At 43.4% G+C, this 14,904-nt stretch overlaps 1 protein-coding gene and 1 pseudogene across 1 annotated transcript; one reads left to right on the top strand and one right to left on the bottom strand.

The window, feature by feature from the left end:
- Positions 1-1,065: 1,065 nt before the first annotated feature.
- LOC100767417 lies at positions 1,066-1,750 on the bottom strand (annotated as a pseudogene).
- An 11,727-nt stretch (positions 1,751-13,477) lies between these two features.
- LOC100767129 (ferritin heavy chain) lies at positions 13,478-14,125 on the top strand. The gene has a single exon (XM_027433252.1). The coding sequence runs from the start codon at positions 13,478-13,480 to the stop codon at positions 14,123-14,125; it is 648 nt and encodes a 215-aa protein (XP_027289053.1).
- Positions 14,126-14,904: the final 779 nt, after the last annotated feature.

The raw sequence follows: 14,904 nt of genomic DNA, 5'->3' as shown, positions 1-14,904 counted from the left end.
CATAGAATTGTGCCTGCTCCCAATGAATCAGAACCAGGAGTTACACTAGATCTATCCATGGAGAAACAAGAATTCTAGGAATACAAAGCCTCACATATATTTTCACAAGCACATGGAGGAACTGCATGCTGATAAAAACAACAAATAAAAATATTTGCGTGCCAGATGACCATTAGGGTTCTACCATATCTACATAATTAAAGCAGTTGTCCTTCAACACATCAATACTTTGCAGCATGTTCATTCCTGTTTTCCTGTCTTTACCCTTAAGTGCTCATTCTAGCTCTCATCCCCCTGACAGGTCAAGCAGAGAACAAGCAGAGAAGTTCCAAGGAAATGAGCACCAATAGAAACTAGGAAGTGACTATAATACCTATTCAAGGCCCATAGAAAATCTGCTTTCTGTCATTATCCCTATGTCTTAAAATCAGGGTTATTTTAGGGAAAGTAAAGGAAGATCCTTGAGCTAGCAAGAATTCATGTTTGACACACAAATCCTCACAATCCTTTTATGAAGCTACTGTGATCATTTCCACTGCCTAGGTGGAAAAGCAGAGAGCATAAATGACTGGTGGAGTGGCCTGCTGTATTCTAAATTTTGCTGGTAAAACATGAGTCTGGTCAAACCTCACCTCATCTTCTCCCCAGATCTTTCCTTGTGTTTCTGTTAACATTCATGAAGTGCTTCCCAAGCTGTGAGGTGGTGCTTATATCAGCAACTGCACAGTTTGTGGGTACATACGTGGAGTTTTGCTGTTTTACTGGGACAGTAATATTTTTTTACAAATATCTATGGAATAAATCAATAAATAAGTACTGGACATATCCCTTGGAGTAATTACTAAAGTACAAATCATATATATATATATATATATATATATATATATATATATATATATCATGGAGTTGTGAGGACCACTAAAAAGGTTGTGTGTGTGTGTGTGTGTGTGTGTGTGTGTGTGTGTGTGTGTGTGTGTGTGTGTTGATTTTCTTTTGTTTGTCTGGTTGGGTTTTTGGGTTTTTTGAACAGACTTATTTCACTTTATTTTTCTTGTATAAAAACCCTTATGTGGTGGCCACAGCTGGAGCCTGGGTTCTCTGAACAAAGACTCTGGTCTGGGCTTTCACAAAATGGTCAGTGAATTCCTGATAAGGAGACTTGGGGAACACAGTCTCTTTCCAGAGCTTGGGGTCAGGTAGCTATTTTAGGTCTTGGAGACGGCGTCAAAGGCGGCCTTGGCAAACTTGCCCAGGGTGGCAGTGCAGCCCCTGGCTGATGTGCAGCACTCATCAATACCAGCCAGCAGCAGCAGCTTCTCGGCACAGGAGCAGATATTATGCCAGTACCTCTGGGGGTAGGGATGAGACGCACCAACACAGAGCCACAGCAGCCTGTCACTTTGCACAGAACAGTGTGGGGCTTGCAAATCTTGTTCCCCCAGTAACCTCTCCACACAGGGACAACAGAAAGCTTGGCCAATATGATGGCCCCTCGAATGGCAGTGGCTACCTCTTTGGAGCACTTAACACCAAGACCAACATGACCGTTGTAGTCCCCAATAGCGACAAAAGCCTTTAAGCTTGTCTGCTGGCCAGCCCGAGTCTGCTTCTTCACTGGCATGATCTTTAGGACCTCATCCCTTAGGGATGCGCCCAGGAAAAAAAAATCAATAATCTAGGATTCCTTAATGGGCAGGGAGAAGAGGTAGATCTCCTCCAGGGACTTGATGTTCATGTCCTTAACCAGGTGGCCCAGCTTGGTGACAGAGATCCACTGCTTGTCTTTGGCTTTACCTCCATGAGCCCCGAAGTAGAAGAAGCGTGTGTTGATTTTCAATACCTTTTGTTTTCAAAGTCTTTTGTATGCTCTGACTCATCTCTTTTGGCAGGTAGCTAAAAATAATACTTGAATTTTATAGCGTGTTTGCCATGTGTCAAAAAATATTCTAGTCCCTTCATGTGTATTAACTCTTTTATTCCCCTAACAACTCTTTGTGAAGGACACTATATTGTCCATTTTACAGATGAAGAAACTGAGGCACAGGGAGGTTGAGAGTTTGCTCAACCATTTAGTGCTTCTAAGTGGAAGACTGAAGATAAGAACATATACTTCAATCTTGAATTCTGTCCCTCACTCCTGAATTCTTAAAATATAGAAATAACTTCTAAAACTACTGAATGAGAAATGTATACTAATCTCAATTCCATTTTTTGTTTTCCTGGAGAGAAGCTGACCTTTTACCTTTTAGGCCTTGGTAACCTGATTCTTTTAAGAATTACTCAAATAAAATTGGGTTGCCTTGAAGCCAGGTTCTGTTTCAGCATTGTGAAGTATCCAAGGTAAATAAAGTACCAAGAGCATTTAAAAACACTAATAATCTCTTGAGATAATGTTGATGGGGGGGTTGCACCATGTAATATACAAGAAGACTAATTACAACTTGATAAATCTCATTCATATGTTGTTGTCTTGAAAATCGGCCTTTCCCTTTTTTGCACCCCATTCCTACCAGTACTATCCCCTATCTGCACACTTCACCACTTCATTTATTTTGTTCTCCCTAGCTCCTCTTCACTCACTAAAATTATGTCACCCTCAACCCTTCCTTACCCTAAGGAGGTGCCAGAGGCCACAGGAGCCACATAAGCAATGGCTCCTTCCTCAATGTTTTAGTTAGGGTTTCTTCTGCTGTAAAGAGATGCCAGGACCACAGCAATTCTTTTTTATTTATTTATTTAAATTAGAAACAAGATTGTTTTATGTCAATCCCAGTTCCCTCTCTCTCCCCTCCTCCCCTGCTCCCCACTAACACCCTACCTATCACGTATCCTTTCTGCTCCCCCTAGATGGTGAGGCCTTCCGTAGGGTGTCATCAGAGTCTGTCATATTCTTTGGGATAGGGCCTAGGCACACCCCCGTGTGTCTAGGCTCAGGGAGTATCCCTCTGTGTGGAATGGGATCCCAAAGTCCATTCCTATGCTAGGGATAAGTACTGATCTACTATAAGAGGCCCAACAGATTTCTGAGGTCTGGATCAGTCCTATTCTGGTTTCCCAGTGATCAGTCTGGGGCCATGACCTCCCCCTTGCTCAGGTCAGCTTTTTCTGTGGGTTTCACCAGCCTGGTCTTGACACCTTTGCCCATGACTCCTCCCTCTCTGCAACTGGATTCCAGTTTAGTTCAGTGTTTAGATGGACCACAGGAATTCCTTTAAAGGAAAATATTTAATTGAAAATGGCATAGACTTTGGGGAGCCCCTTTTGAGGGCTTTACCCTGCCTGGGGAGTGGAGGGGGGATGGCTAGGGGCATGCGGGATGTTGGGGGGAGGGGAGGGAGAGGGAGAAGGGATTGACATGTGAAGCAAACTTGTTCCTAATTTGAACTAATAAAAGAATAAAAGAAAAAAAGAAAAAAGAAAGAAAATGGCTTACCGTTTTAGATGTTTAGTCCATTGTCATCATGGTGGGACATGGCAGCATGCAGGAAACACGGTGCTGAAGAGGTAGCTGAGAGATCTACATCTTGCTGGCAACAGGAAGTGGTCTGAGACACTGGGTGTAGTGTAAGCATATATGAAACCTCAAAGCCCTTCTTCACAGTGATGCACTTCCTCCAACAAGACCATACGTACTCCAAGAAGGCCAGCCACCTAATAGTGTTGCTCCCTTTGGAGGCAATTTTTTTTCAAACCACCACACCCACTAAGTATACCAAAAGCAAGACTAATTAAAATCAGTCTCAATTAAATTGACATGTGAGTACTTGAAAATAGACCTAAAAGAGAGTCAATGATCTCTCACCTGTAGAAAATCTGTTCAGTATTTAGTATTATTGAGATTTGTGGGTCCAGGTTTGAGAGTGAATCACTGAAGCTGTCCTGGGTGGATTCTGGACAGAATGTATTATCCACCATGAGGTGCAAGATGGCACCAGTAGAAAAATAATGGCAAAGAATGAACAGAATGTTGAGTAACAGGGAGCAAAGAAATTTACAAAACATTGACAATTGTTGATTAACTAAATATCTAGGGGTTAAAAGATGCCTATCTATTTCAGTATCAGGTGAATTTGGCTGTTTAGAAAGTGAAAACCCTTCATGAAGGACTCCAAGGGAAAAATGCATGGACCCCAGGAATGGGAAGGGGCAGGAACTCCCCTTTGAGAGTCCATCCCACATCTCGTCCAGGACACATGGGGGAGGGCCTAGGCCCTGACTAGGATGATGTGGTGGACTTTGGGGAGCCCCCGTCGAGGGCCCTACCCTGCCTGGGGAGTGGAGGGTGGATGGGGTGGGGGGCAGGTAGGAGGTAGGGGTGGGAGGAGGGGTGGGGGCGAGGGGAGGGAGAGGGAGAAGGGATTGATATGTGAAACAAGCTTCTTCCTAATTTGAACTAATAAAATAAAAAAAAAATCATTAACCTCAAAAAAAAAAAAAAGAAAGAAAACTAAAACCCAAAATCAAGGGGAAATACTATGACCATGGGTTTTGTTTGTTGGCTGGTTGTTTTTTCTTTTTTTCCTTTTTTCAGGAATATAGGTAGTACTGTGATATAAAGAAATCTAGCAAACACTTGAAAGAAAATCTCTTTGGAAAGACAGCTTATGTTTCATTAATTCTGTTACTAGTGACACTGTAGGGAATGAACTGGTTGTATTTATATATTTACACACACACACACACACACACACACACACACACACACACACACACACACACACACATATATATATATATATATATATATATATATATATATCAATTAAAGAAAAAGAGGCCATGGTTTCCAGAATGAGCACAGTGGGTCGAGTACAGACTGAAAGGAGGAAAGGCATGGGTGTGTGTGTGCTCTTCCTTCCCCTCCTCCACTGGCCTGACCTCTACCAAGGTGAGTGTACCCTCTGCTCCTGTCCTATTCCACCCAACTTCCCATTCACCCAGATTTCTCTGGGTCTGCTCCTGCTTATACTGGACCCACCCAGGCAGGAAGAAGCTCCCTGAGTCTGGAAACACCTCACTCTTCCTTCTCCCTCTGCCAACGGCCTGACCCCTACCAAGTGAGGAGACTACCAGGAGGGGCAAGACTATCCAGAGATGCAGACATTGAAGTCTTGGCCCACACACACCACCGGTTGACAAGAGGAGATAGAGAGACCCCACCTGCACACATTGGAAGAAGACATGGAAAATGATTAAGTAAAAACACACTCAAAAACAGAAAGACCAATATGACACCACCAGAATCTAGGGACTCCACACCAGCAAGATCTGAAAAGCCCTACACAGAGGATGAAGAAAAGATGGACCTTAAAAATTATCTTAGGAAGATGATAGAGACCTTTAAAGAGGAAACAAGAAAATCCCTTAAAGAAATAGAAGAAAAGACCTGTACAGTAAGAACTTTGAGTCTTTAAAGAAAGAAGTTAAAGAAGATACCAGAAAATGGAAAGATCTCCCATGCTCTTGGATAGGTAGAATCAACATAGTAAAAATGAAAATCTTGCCAAAAGTAATCTACATATTCAATGCAATCCCCATCAAAATTCCAACACAGTTCTTCACAGACTTTGAAAGAACAATACTCAACTTTATATGGAAAAACAAAAAACCCAGAATAGCCAAAACAAATCTGGGTCTTCTGGAGGAATCACCATCCCTGTCTTCAAGCTCTATTATAGAGCCATAGTTCTGAAAACAGCTTGGTATTGGCACAAGAATAGACAGATAGAACAATGGAATCGAATTGAAAACCCGAATGGAATCGAATTAACCCATGCACCTACGAACACCTTATTTTTGACAAAGGTGCTAAATCTATACAATGGAAAAAAAGATAACATCTTCAACAAATGGTGCTGATACAATTGGATTCAGACATGCAGAAAATTGCAGATAGATCCATACCTGTCACCATGCACAAAACTTAAGTGCAAATGGATCAAAGATCTCACCATAAATGAGATCAGTCGCAATGAATCTTCTAGAAGAGAAAGTGGGAATTACCCTTGAACAAATTGGCACAGGAGACCGCTTCCTGAACATTACGCCAGTAGCACAGACATTGAGGTCTGCAATTAATAAATGGGACCTCCTGAAACTGAGAAGCTTCTGCAAGGCAAAGGAAACAGTCAGTAGGACAAAACGACCACCCACAGAATGGGAAAAGATCTTCACCGATCCCACATCTGACAGAGGACTGATTTCCAAAATATATAAGGAGCTCAAGAAGCTAGCCACCAAAACACCAAACAATGAAATTAAAAAGTGGGGTGCAGAACTAAATAGAGAATTCTCAACAGAGGAATCTGAAATGGCTGAAAGACACTTAAGAAAGTGCTCAAAATCCTTGGCCATCAGAGAAATACAACTCAAAACAACTCTGAGATACTACCTCACACCTGTCAGAATGGCTAAAATCAAAAATATCAATGACAATCTATGCTGGGGAGGATGTGGAGAAAAAGGAACACTCCTCCATTGCTGGTGGGAGTGCAAACTTGTAAGACCACTCTGGAAATCAGTATGGAGGTTGCTCAGAAAAATAGGAATCAGTCTACTCAAGATCCAGCCATTCCTCTCTTGGGTATATACCCAAATAGTGCATGTACATACAACAAGGACATATGTTCAACCATGTTCATAGCAGCATTGTTTGTAATAGCCAGAACCTGGAAGCAACCTAGATGCCCCTCAACTGAAGAATGGATAGAGAAAATGTGGTACATTTATACAATGGAGTACTACTCAGCAGAAAAAAGCAATGGAATCTTGAAATTCACAGGCAAATGGATGGAACTAGAAGAAACCATCCTGAGTGAGGTAACCCAGTCACAAAAAGACAAACATGGTATGTACTCACTCATATATGAATTTTAGACATAGAGCAAAGGTTACCAGCCTATAATCCTCTTCACCAAAGAAACTAGGAAACATGAAGGACTCTAAGGGATAAATGGTCCCCAGGAATGGGAAGTGGCATGAACTCCTGAGCTAACTGGGAGCATGAGGGTAGGGGAGAGGGAGCTGCTACAATAAGAACAAGAGAATAGGAGTAGAGGAGAGGAAATGGAGGAGCAGAAATATTGAGTTGGGTGAAGAATAGAGGAGAGAGAGCAGGATGAGAGATACCATATCAGAGGGAGCCACTATAGGTCCGAGAAGAGATCTGGACCCAGGGAGATCTCCAGAGACCTACAAGGATGAAATGATCTGACAATCCAGACAATGGTGGAGAGGATAACCTAAAAGCCCTTCCCCTAATATGAGATTGATGACTTCTCTTTATGCCATCCTAGAGCCCTCACCCAGTGGCTGATGGAAGCAGAGACAGATATCCACAGATATACACTGAGCTGAAATCGGGAATTTAGTTGAAGAGAGGGAGGAATGAAGAGCAAAGGGGTCTGTACCAGGTTGCAGAAACCCACAGGAATAGTTGGCCTGAACAAGGGAGAGCACATCGACCTCAGATGCTGTCTGGGAGGCCAGTACAAAACTGATCCAGACCCCTGAACATGGATGTCAATAAGGAGGCCTCTGCACTCCAGGGAGCCTCTGGTGGTGGATTAGTATTTTTCCCTGGTGCAAGAAGGGACTTTGAGAGCCCATCCCACGTGAAGGGATGCACTCTGGCCCTGGACACATGGGGAAGGGCCCAGGACCAGCACAGGAAGATTTGGTGGACTTTGCAGAGCCCCCGTTGAGGGCCCTACCCTGCCTGGGGAGTGGTGGGTGGATGGGGTGGGGGAGGAGGGTTGGGGTGAGGGGAGGGAGGGGGAGAAGGGACTTACATGTGAAACAAGCTTGTTCCCTAACTAGAACTAATAAATAAATTTAAAAAAAACACTGATATTAACCCACACACTTAAGAACACCTTATTTTTGACAAAGATGCTAAATCTATATACAATGGAAAAAAGATAGCATCTTCAACAAATGGTGCTGGCACAACTGGATTCGGATGTGCAGAAGATTGCAGATAGATCCATAGCTGTCACCATGCACAAAACATAAGTGCAAATGAATCAAAGATCTCAACATAAATCCAGCCACACTGAACCTATTAGAAGAGAAAGTGGCAGATACCCTTGAATTGTCACAGGAGACCGCTTCCTGAACATTACACCAGTAGCACAGATACTGAGACCTAAAATTAATAAATGGGACCTCCTGAAACTGAGAAGTTTCTGCAAGGCAAAGGACACAGTCAGTAAGACAAAACGACAGCCCACAGAATTGGAAAAGATCTTCACCAACCCTACATCTGACAGAGGGCTGATCTCCAAAATATACAAAGAACTCAAGAAGCTAGCCAACAAAACACCAAACAATGAAATTAAAAAGTGGGGTGCAGAACTAAATAGAGAATTCTCAACAGAGAAATCTGAAATGGCTGAAAGACACTTAAGAAAGTGCTCAAAATCCTTGGCCATCAGAGAAATACAACTCAAAACAACTCTGAGATACCATCTTATACCAGCCAGTATGGCTAAAATCAAAAACACCAATGACAATCTATGCTGGAGAGGATGTGGAGAAAAAGGAACACTCCTCCATTGCTGGTGGGAGTGCAAACTTGTAAGACCACATTGGAAATCAGTATGGAGGTTGCTCAGAAAAATAGGAATCAGTTTACCTCAAGATCTAGCAATTCCTTTCTTGGGCATATACCCAAATAATGCATGTTCATACAACAAGGACATATGTTCAACCATGTTCATAGCAGCATTGTTTGTAATAGCCAGAACCTGGAAGCAACCTAGATGCCCCTCAACTGAAGAATGGATAGAGAAAATGTGGTACATTTATACAATGGAGTACTACTCAGCAGAAAAAAGCAATGGAATTTTGAAATTCGCAGGCAAATGGATGGAACTAGAAGAAACCATCCTGATTGAGGTAACCCAGTCACAAAAAGACAAACATGGTATGTACTCATTCATATATGAATTTTAGACATAGAGCAAAGGTTTACCAGCCTATAATCCTCTTCACCAAAGAAACTAGGAAACATGAAGGATTCTAAGGGTAAATGCATGGACCCCAGGGATGGGAAGGGGCAGGAACTCCTGAGCTAATTGGGAGCATGAGGGTAGGGGAGAGGGAGCTGCCAGAATGAGAGAAGAGGAGGGGAGAAGAGGAAATGGAGGAGCAGAAATATTGAGTTGGGGGAAGAATAGAGGATTGCAGGATGAGAGATACCATATCAGAGGGTGCCATTATAGGTCCAAGGAGAGATCTGGCACTAGGGAGATTTCCAGAGACCTACAAAGATGACACGAACTGACAATCCAGGCAATGGTGGAGAGGATAACCTAAATGCCCTTCCCCTATGATGAGATTGATGACTACTTTTTATGCCATCCTAGAGCCCTCATCCACTGGCTGATGGATTCAGAGGCAGACACCCACAGATATACACTGAACTGAACTCTGGAACCTAGTTGCAGAGAGAGAGGAATGAAGATCAAAGGGGTCGGTACCAGGCTGGTGAAACCCACAGAAACAGCTGGCCTGAACAAGGGGGAGCACATCGACCCCAGACTGCTGTCTGGGAGGCTAGTACGGGACTGATCCAGACCCCTGAATATGGATGTAATAAGGAGGCCTCTGCACTCTAGGGGGGCCCTGGTAGTGGATTAGTATTTTTCCCTGGTGTAAGAAGGGACTTTGAGATCCCATCCCACGTCTTGGCCAGGACAAATAGGGGAGGGTCTAGGCCCGGCCCAGGATGATGTGGTGGACTTTGGGGAGCCCCCATAGAGGGCACTACCCAACCTGGGGAGTGGAGAGTGGATGGGATGAGGGGGCAGGTAGGAGGTTGTGGGGCAAGGTTGGGGGTGAAGGGTGGGAGAGGGAGAAGGGATTGACATGTGAATAAATATTTTTTTTAAAAAGCCACAGGCTGTCTAACAACAACAACAAAAACACAAGAATACTCAGTATTTCAGTGTTTGCTGTACTGGATGTTTTCAGGACCCTCAATGCCTTCCAAGTGACTCAGCACTGGAGAAATGCAAGTCACTAGGAAGAGGCTGACTACATTCATCTTTTCTTAGGATTGGTCCAGTTGTTGGAGCAAGGGAAATTTTCTTTTGGTTTGTCAAACAAAAATTATATGAAGGTTATATTAAAAGCTCAGTTAAGGTAAATCTCATCATCTTGCCTCATTTTAACTTGCCCTCCAGTTTCATCAGTCAAGCTAATTATAGACTCTTTTCTGCAATCAGGTACCTCTTTCCTTTTAAAGAAACCATCTAAATGAGTTTTCCATCTGGTCTCAGATTTCCATCACCAAAGTCATTGCATCATAAAAGTTCAGGGCAGCAGAGCCTTAAGAGATCACCTGGCTCAGTCCCTATGTTTAGATGAAGATGTTTAAATGTTGAGAAGATAAAGCAGGGGTTCCCTCTGAAACTGTTTCCAGTACTAAGTGCAACGAGCCTGCCTTGAATTTCTCTTTTCAATACCTCCATTTTCACTTCTATTATAAGCATGCACCCTTTTTTGTGGTTCTTAAAGGTTTTTTTTTTTTTTGCTTTAATTCCCTTGCATACTTGCAAGTGATACATGTCAATACACAGTGCTTTCAACAGAGGCAAGAAAAGAAACTACAGGGGAAAGAAACACTCATTATAAGGAGGACAGCAGATGGTGACTGAAATATACCTTCAGAGTTGGGGTCAGTAGGATAATTGAACAACTGACTGGTCAAGCCTTATCTAGAGAGACCAACCTCTTCACAGTTCCAGTCAATAGGAAGCTCAAAGGGTGATTAACTCATGGTGGCTGTACCTTCCAAATGTATTTATTTCTCTCTTCCATTCTTTCCCCTACAGGATGCTTCACACTCTTTTTACACACTTTAATTCATCACCTGAAACTGTACTCTTGATACTAATGAAGATACTGGTACCTTTTCATGATACTAATGAAGATACTGGTACCTTTTCAATGTGTTATCCTTTGAGAAGCTTCATGTTTTTCCATTCCACTAATGAAGAGAGAAAACTCCAGGTTTTGCCAGCCTAGGTAATCTGGTACACAACATCTTCCTGTGTTTTCTCTTCAGAGATTTCTTCCTGTAGTAACTTCCAATTCTAAACCAGACACATTTATTTATTTATATTTTTAGGATGTTTCAGACTAAATTTTAAATTCTTTATTCATTTTACATAACAACCACAGTTCCCCCTCCTTCCCCTCCTCCTGTTCCCTCCACCCCCCCACACTTGTATTGTCTCCCCAGAAAGGGAGTCTTCATGTGCCTGGCACATAAAGTTGAGGCAGGATCAAGCCCCCACCCCTGCAGTAAGAATGAGTAAGGCATCCATCCCACCATAGGAATGGGCTCCAAAAAAAAAAAACAGCTCATGCACTAGGAATAGATCCTGGTCTCACTGCCAGAGGTCCCCAAAACACGCTAAGCCACACAACTGTCACCCACATAAGAGTGCCTAGTTTAGTCCCATGCAGGTTATTCAGCTGTCAGTCTGGAGTCATGAGGTCACTCTAGCTCGGGTCAACTGTCTCTGTAGGTTTCCCCGTCATGACCTAGACCCCCCTCAAAAAATCCCTCCTACCTCTCTTTAACTGAACTCTCAGAGCTCGGTCCAGTGTTTGGCTGTGGATCTCTGCATCTGCTTCCATCAGTTACTGGATGGAGGTTTTAGGATGACAATTAGGGTAGTCACCAATCTGATTATAGAGGAGGGTTAGTTCGGGCATCCTTTCCACTATTGCTACGAGTCTTAGTTGGCATCATCCTTGTGGATACCTGGGAATTTCCCTAGCACCATGTTTCTCCCTAACCCCACAATGATACCCTCTATCAAGGTATCTCTTTCATTGTTCTCCTTCTTCATCCCTCCCCCAACTCATCCTTCCTGTTACTTCATCAAACTAGGCACATTTAAACAGTGCTTTCATCATAGCATACTATGTATTAAGTAAACAAAGAAGGGTAACAGGAAAATTTCCTTTCTCCTCTCCAGAAGTCTTTGTTTTAAAGATCCACATGGGTTCCAGAAAACAGCTCAATGTGTGTTTATTTCTAAGATTATCTACTTGAAACTAAAGTATTGCTTGTATCAATATACTGCAGGTAAACTCCAGATTAAAAGCCACTGTTGGGTGTCTTGATGGAGTGTTTGGCTTTACAAATTATCCCAAATTTTAGGAGCTTAAATAACACTTGGATCATCTGATAGTTTCTGTGGGTGGAGAGTCTGGGGACAATTTTATCAGGTACTCTGTCTTGGCCCTATCACAACTTGCAATCAAGGTTTTGGTTGGTGGGCAGAGAATACAGTCACATTGCAGGATTCCACTAGAGAAAAATTCATTTTTAAACTTGCTTCTTGACAGGTTCTTAGTTCCTAGTTCCTTTCAGGCTGACTGAAAGTCTCAGTTCCTATGTGGCAAGAGGCTGTCCTTAATTTCCAATATGATAGCTTTCTTCTCAAAAGCCTAATCATGGGCCTGTTGTGTATGCCATCTTAAGGATGGAATTCCACAAACCTGAATTTGAGGAGTGGGAAGCACTGGCATTCAAAAGTCTGCCTGACAAAGTATGCTTCCGGGGAGTAGTGAGTGGATGGGGTGGGGGGTAGGTTGGGGGGGGGAGGAGGATGGGGGTGAGGGGAGGGAGAGGGAGAAGGGACTTACATGTGAAACAAGCCTGTTCCCTAACTTGAATTAATAAAAAAGAAAGAAAGAAAAGAAAAAAAACTCATGGAGAAGCAAAAAAGGAAAAGAAAAAGAAAACACAATCCAAGGGAATTTTGGAAAAGGAAAATCTGGGTAAATTATCAGGAACCACAAATGGAAGCATAAACAACAGAATACAAGAGATGGAAGAGAGAATTTCACGCATTGAAGATAACTTGGAGGAAATAGATTTATCGGTCAAAGAAACTTTAAATCCAACAAATCCTTAACACAAAACATGAAGGAAATCTGGGACACCATGAAAAGACCCTAAGAATAATAGGGATAGAAGAAGGAGAAGCAGTCCAACTCAAAGGCACAGAAAATGTATTAAAAATTCATAGATTATACACCAGGCTATGACCTGTGAGCTCAACTTGTGACTCCTCACTGAAGGATGTCATTTGTATACACATTGAAGTCACTGAGAAGAACTGTCACTAAAATAAAACTTTACGATATTAAACCTAACTAACTGCTGGAATCATGAAAAGCACGGCATTAATGAAGCAATCACATTTAAACAGTATTCACATAGCTTGCTTAAATAAGTGGGGTGATTTATTAAAATGTTTGTACTTTATACGTATCTTTTCAAAATACTGTATAAGTGAGATGATCAGTGCAGCCACGTGCGTTGCTACAGAACTTGGAACTCACTCACGTTCTAACGCCTCGTAACGGTTCTGAGCCTCTGTTACACACTTTCTATGATTCTAACACTAGTTCAGCTAGAAGCCCAAGCTTGTGGGTTGATCTATTGCCCACCATGGGTTTTCTGCGAAAGTCTCATCGCCGCCAACGCCACCGCTGCCCACTCCGTGTCTCAAGGGCTACGGTTGCCTATCCGTTGGTGTTTATGACACCACCCATCATCTCGCCACCATCTCAAGTGCGTCAGAACTACCACTTCGACTGCAAGACCGCTGTTAACAACCACGTCCAGCTACAACTGCATAACTCCTCTGTCTACCTGGCCATGGCCTTCTACTTTGATAGTGAAGACGTGGCTCAGAAGAACTTGGCAAGCTTCTTCCTGAACAAGTCGCACGAATGTACCGCGCAAGCTGAGATGTTCCTGGAGCTGCAAAACCAGCGTGGTGGCCGCATCTCTCTGGGCAGTATCAGGGAGGCAGACCGTAATAATTGGCTCGGCGGCCTTCAAGCCATGGAGTGTGCCCTTCAACTGGAGCTGAGCACCAACCAAAGCCTTGTGGCCCTGCACCAGCTAGCCTCTAGCAAGAGCGATGCCCATCTATGCAGCTTCCTGAAGAACCATTTTCTGACCAAGCAAGTTGAGGTCCTCAAGGAGATAAGCGGCTACGTGACCAAATTACGCCAAATGGGGTCTCCAGATGACGGCATAGCTGAATATCTATTTGGGAAACTTACCCTGGATGACAACAAAGGGAAATGAGCTGGAACTTTCTTCCCAACCCATTTTCTCCAGTCGACCAGACAGGATGCCTACATTGCATTCCAGCAATCCCTTTCCCTTTACCATTGTTTCCAATAAAGTAATTCGATTTCAGTCAAATTAAAGTGTTAAGTTTATTTATGTTTACTTCCCATTACTTTACAAGAAGAAGGACAAATCCCTTTGAGGACTACAACCAGGATTCTCATCACACACCCCTGTTCTTCCTCTTACATCCCCAAAGGGTGGAGGGGAAAGATGATCCAAGGGCCGCAGAGACAGCCTTCATTATAAACCATGTGAGCATAGGTGGTGAGATATGATGGGGTGTGACGGGGTGAGTGGCCGGAAACCCTGGGGTCTGTGCTTGGTCTAAGCACATGGGGCACCTGGGCTCAAAGTAGGACTGAGATGGGCAGGGATTAAAATTAGCAGTGGATTTGGGGGAGAGGGGAGAAAGGGAAACTGGGAGGAGTGGAGGGAGGGGAGGCTGTGGTTGGGATGGATTATATGAGAGAAGGAAAACAAAAAAGAAAACACTCCCACCGGACAAGAGTGGACTTGCCCAGAACGGAAGGCCCACCCTGAGTCCAGACAAACCTCAACCCCTGCTCGCTTCTGCCTGAAAACCACCCAGCCCCCACCCCCAACCCCGACAACAGTGGACCAGCGCAGACTGGAAGGCCCACCCTGAGTCCGGACATACCACACCACTGTCTACACACTGACGTCTGTCCTGCAGACAGTACCCTAGCTTTGGGTGTGTATGGACACTGCTC

Source organism: Cricetulus griseus, chromosome X (genome assembly GCF_003668045.3).
Source record: "Cricetulus griseus strain 17A/GY chromosome X, alternate assembly CriGri-PICRH-1.0, whole genome shotgun sequence".
NCBI classification, from domain to species: Eukaryota; Metazoa; Chordata; class Mammalia; order Rodentia; family Cricetidae; genus Cricetulus; species Cricetulus griseus.
This window is presented reverse-complemented; position numbering and strand designations above follow the sequence as displayed.

What these genes read in the sequence shown, in the direction of transcription:
- LOC100767129 (XM_027433252.1), top strand. Translation starts at nt 13,478, where the DNA reads ATGGGTTTTCTGCGAAAGTCTCATCGCCGCCAACGCCACCGCTGCCCA.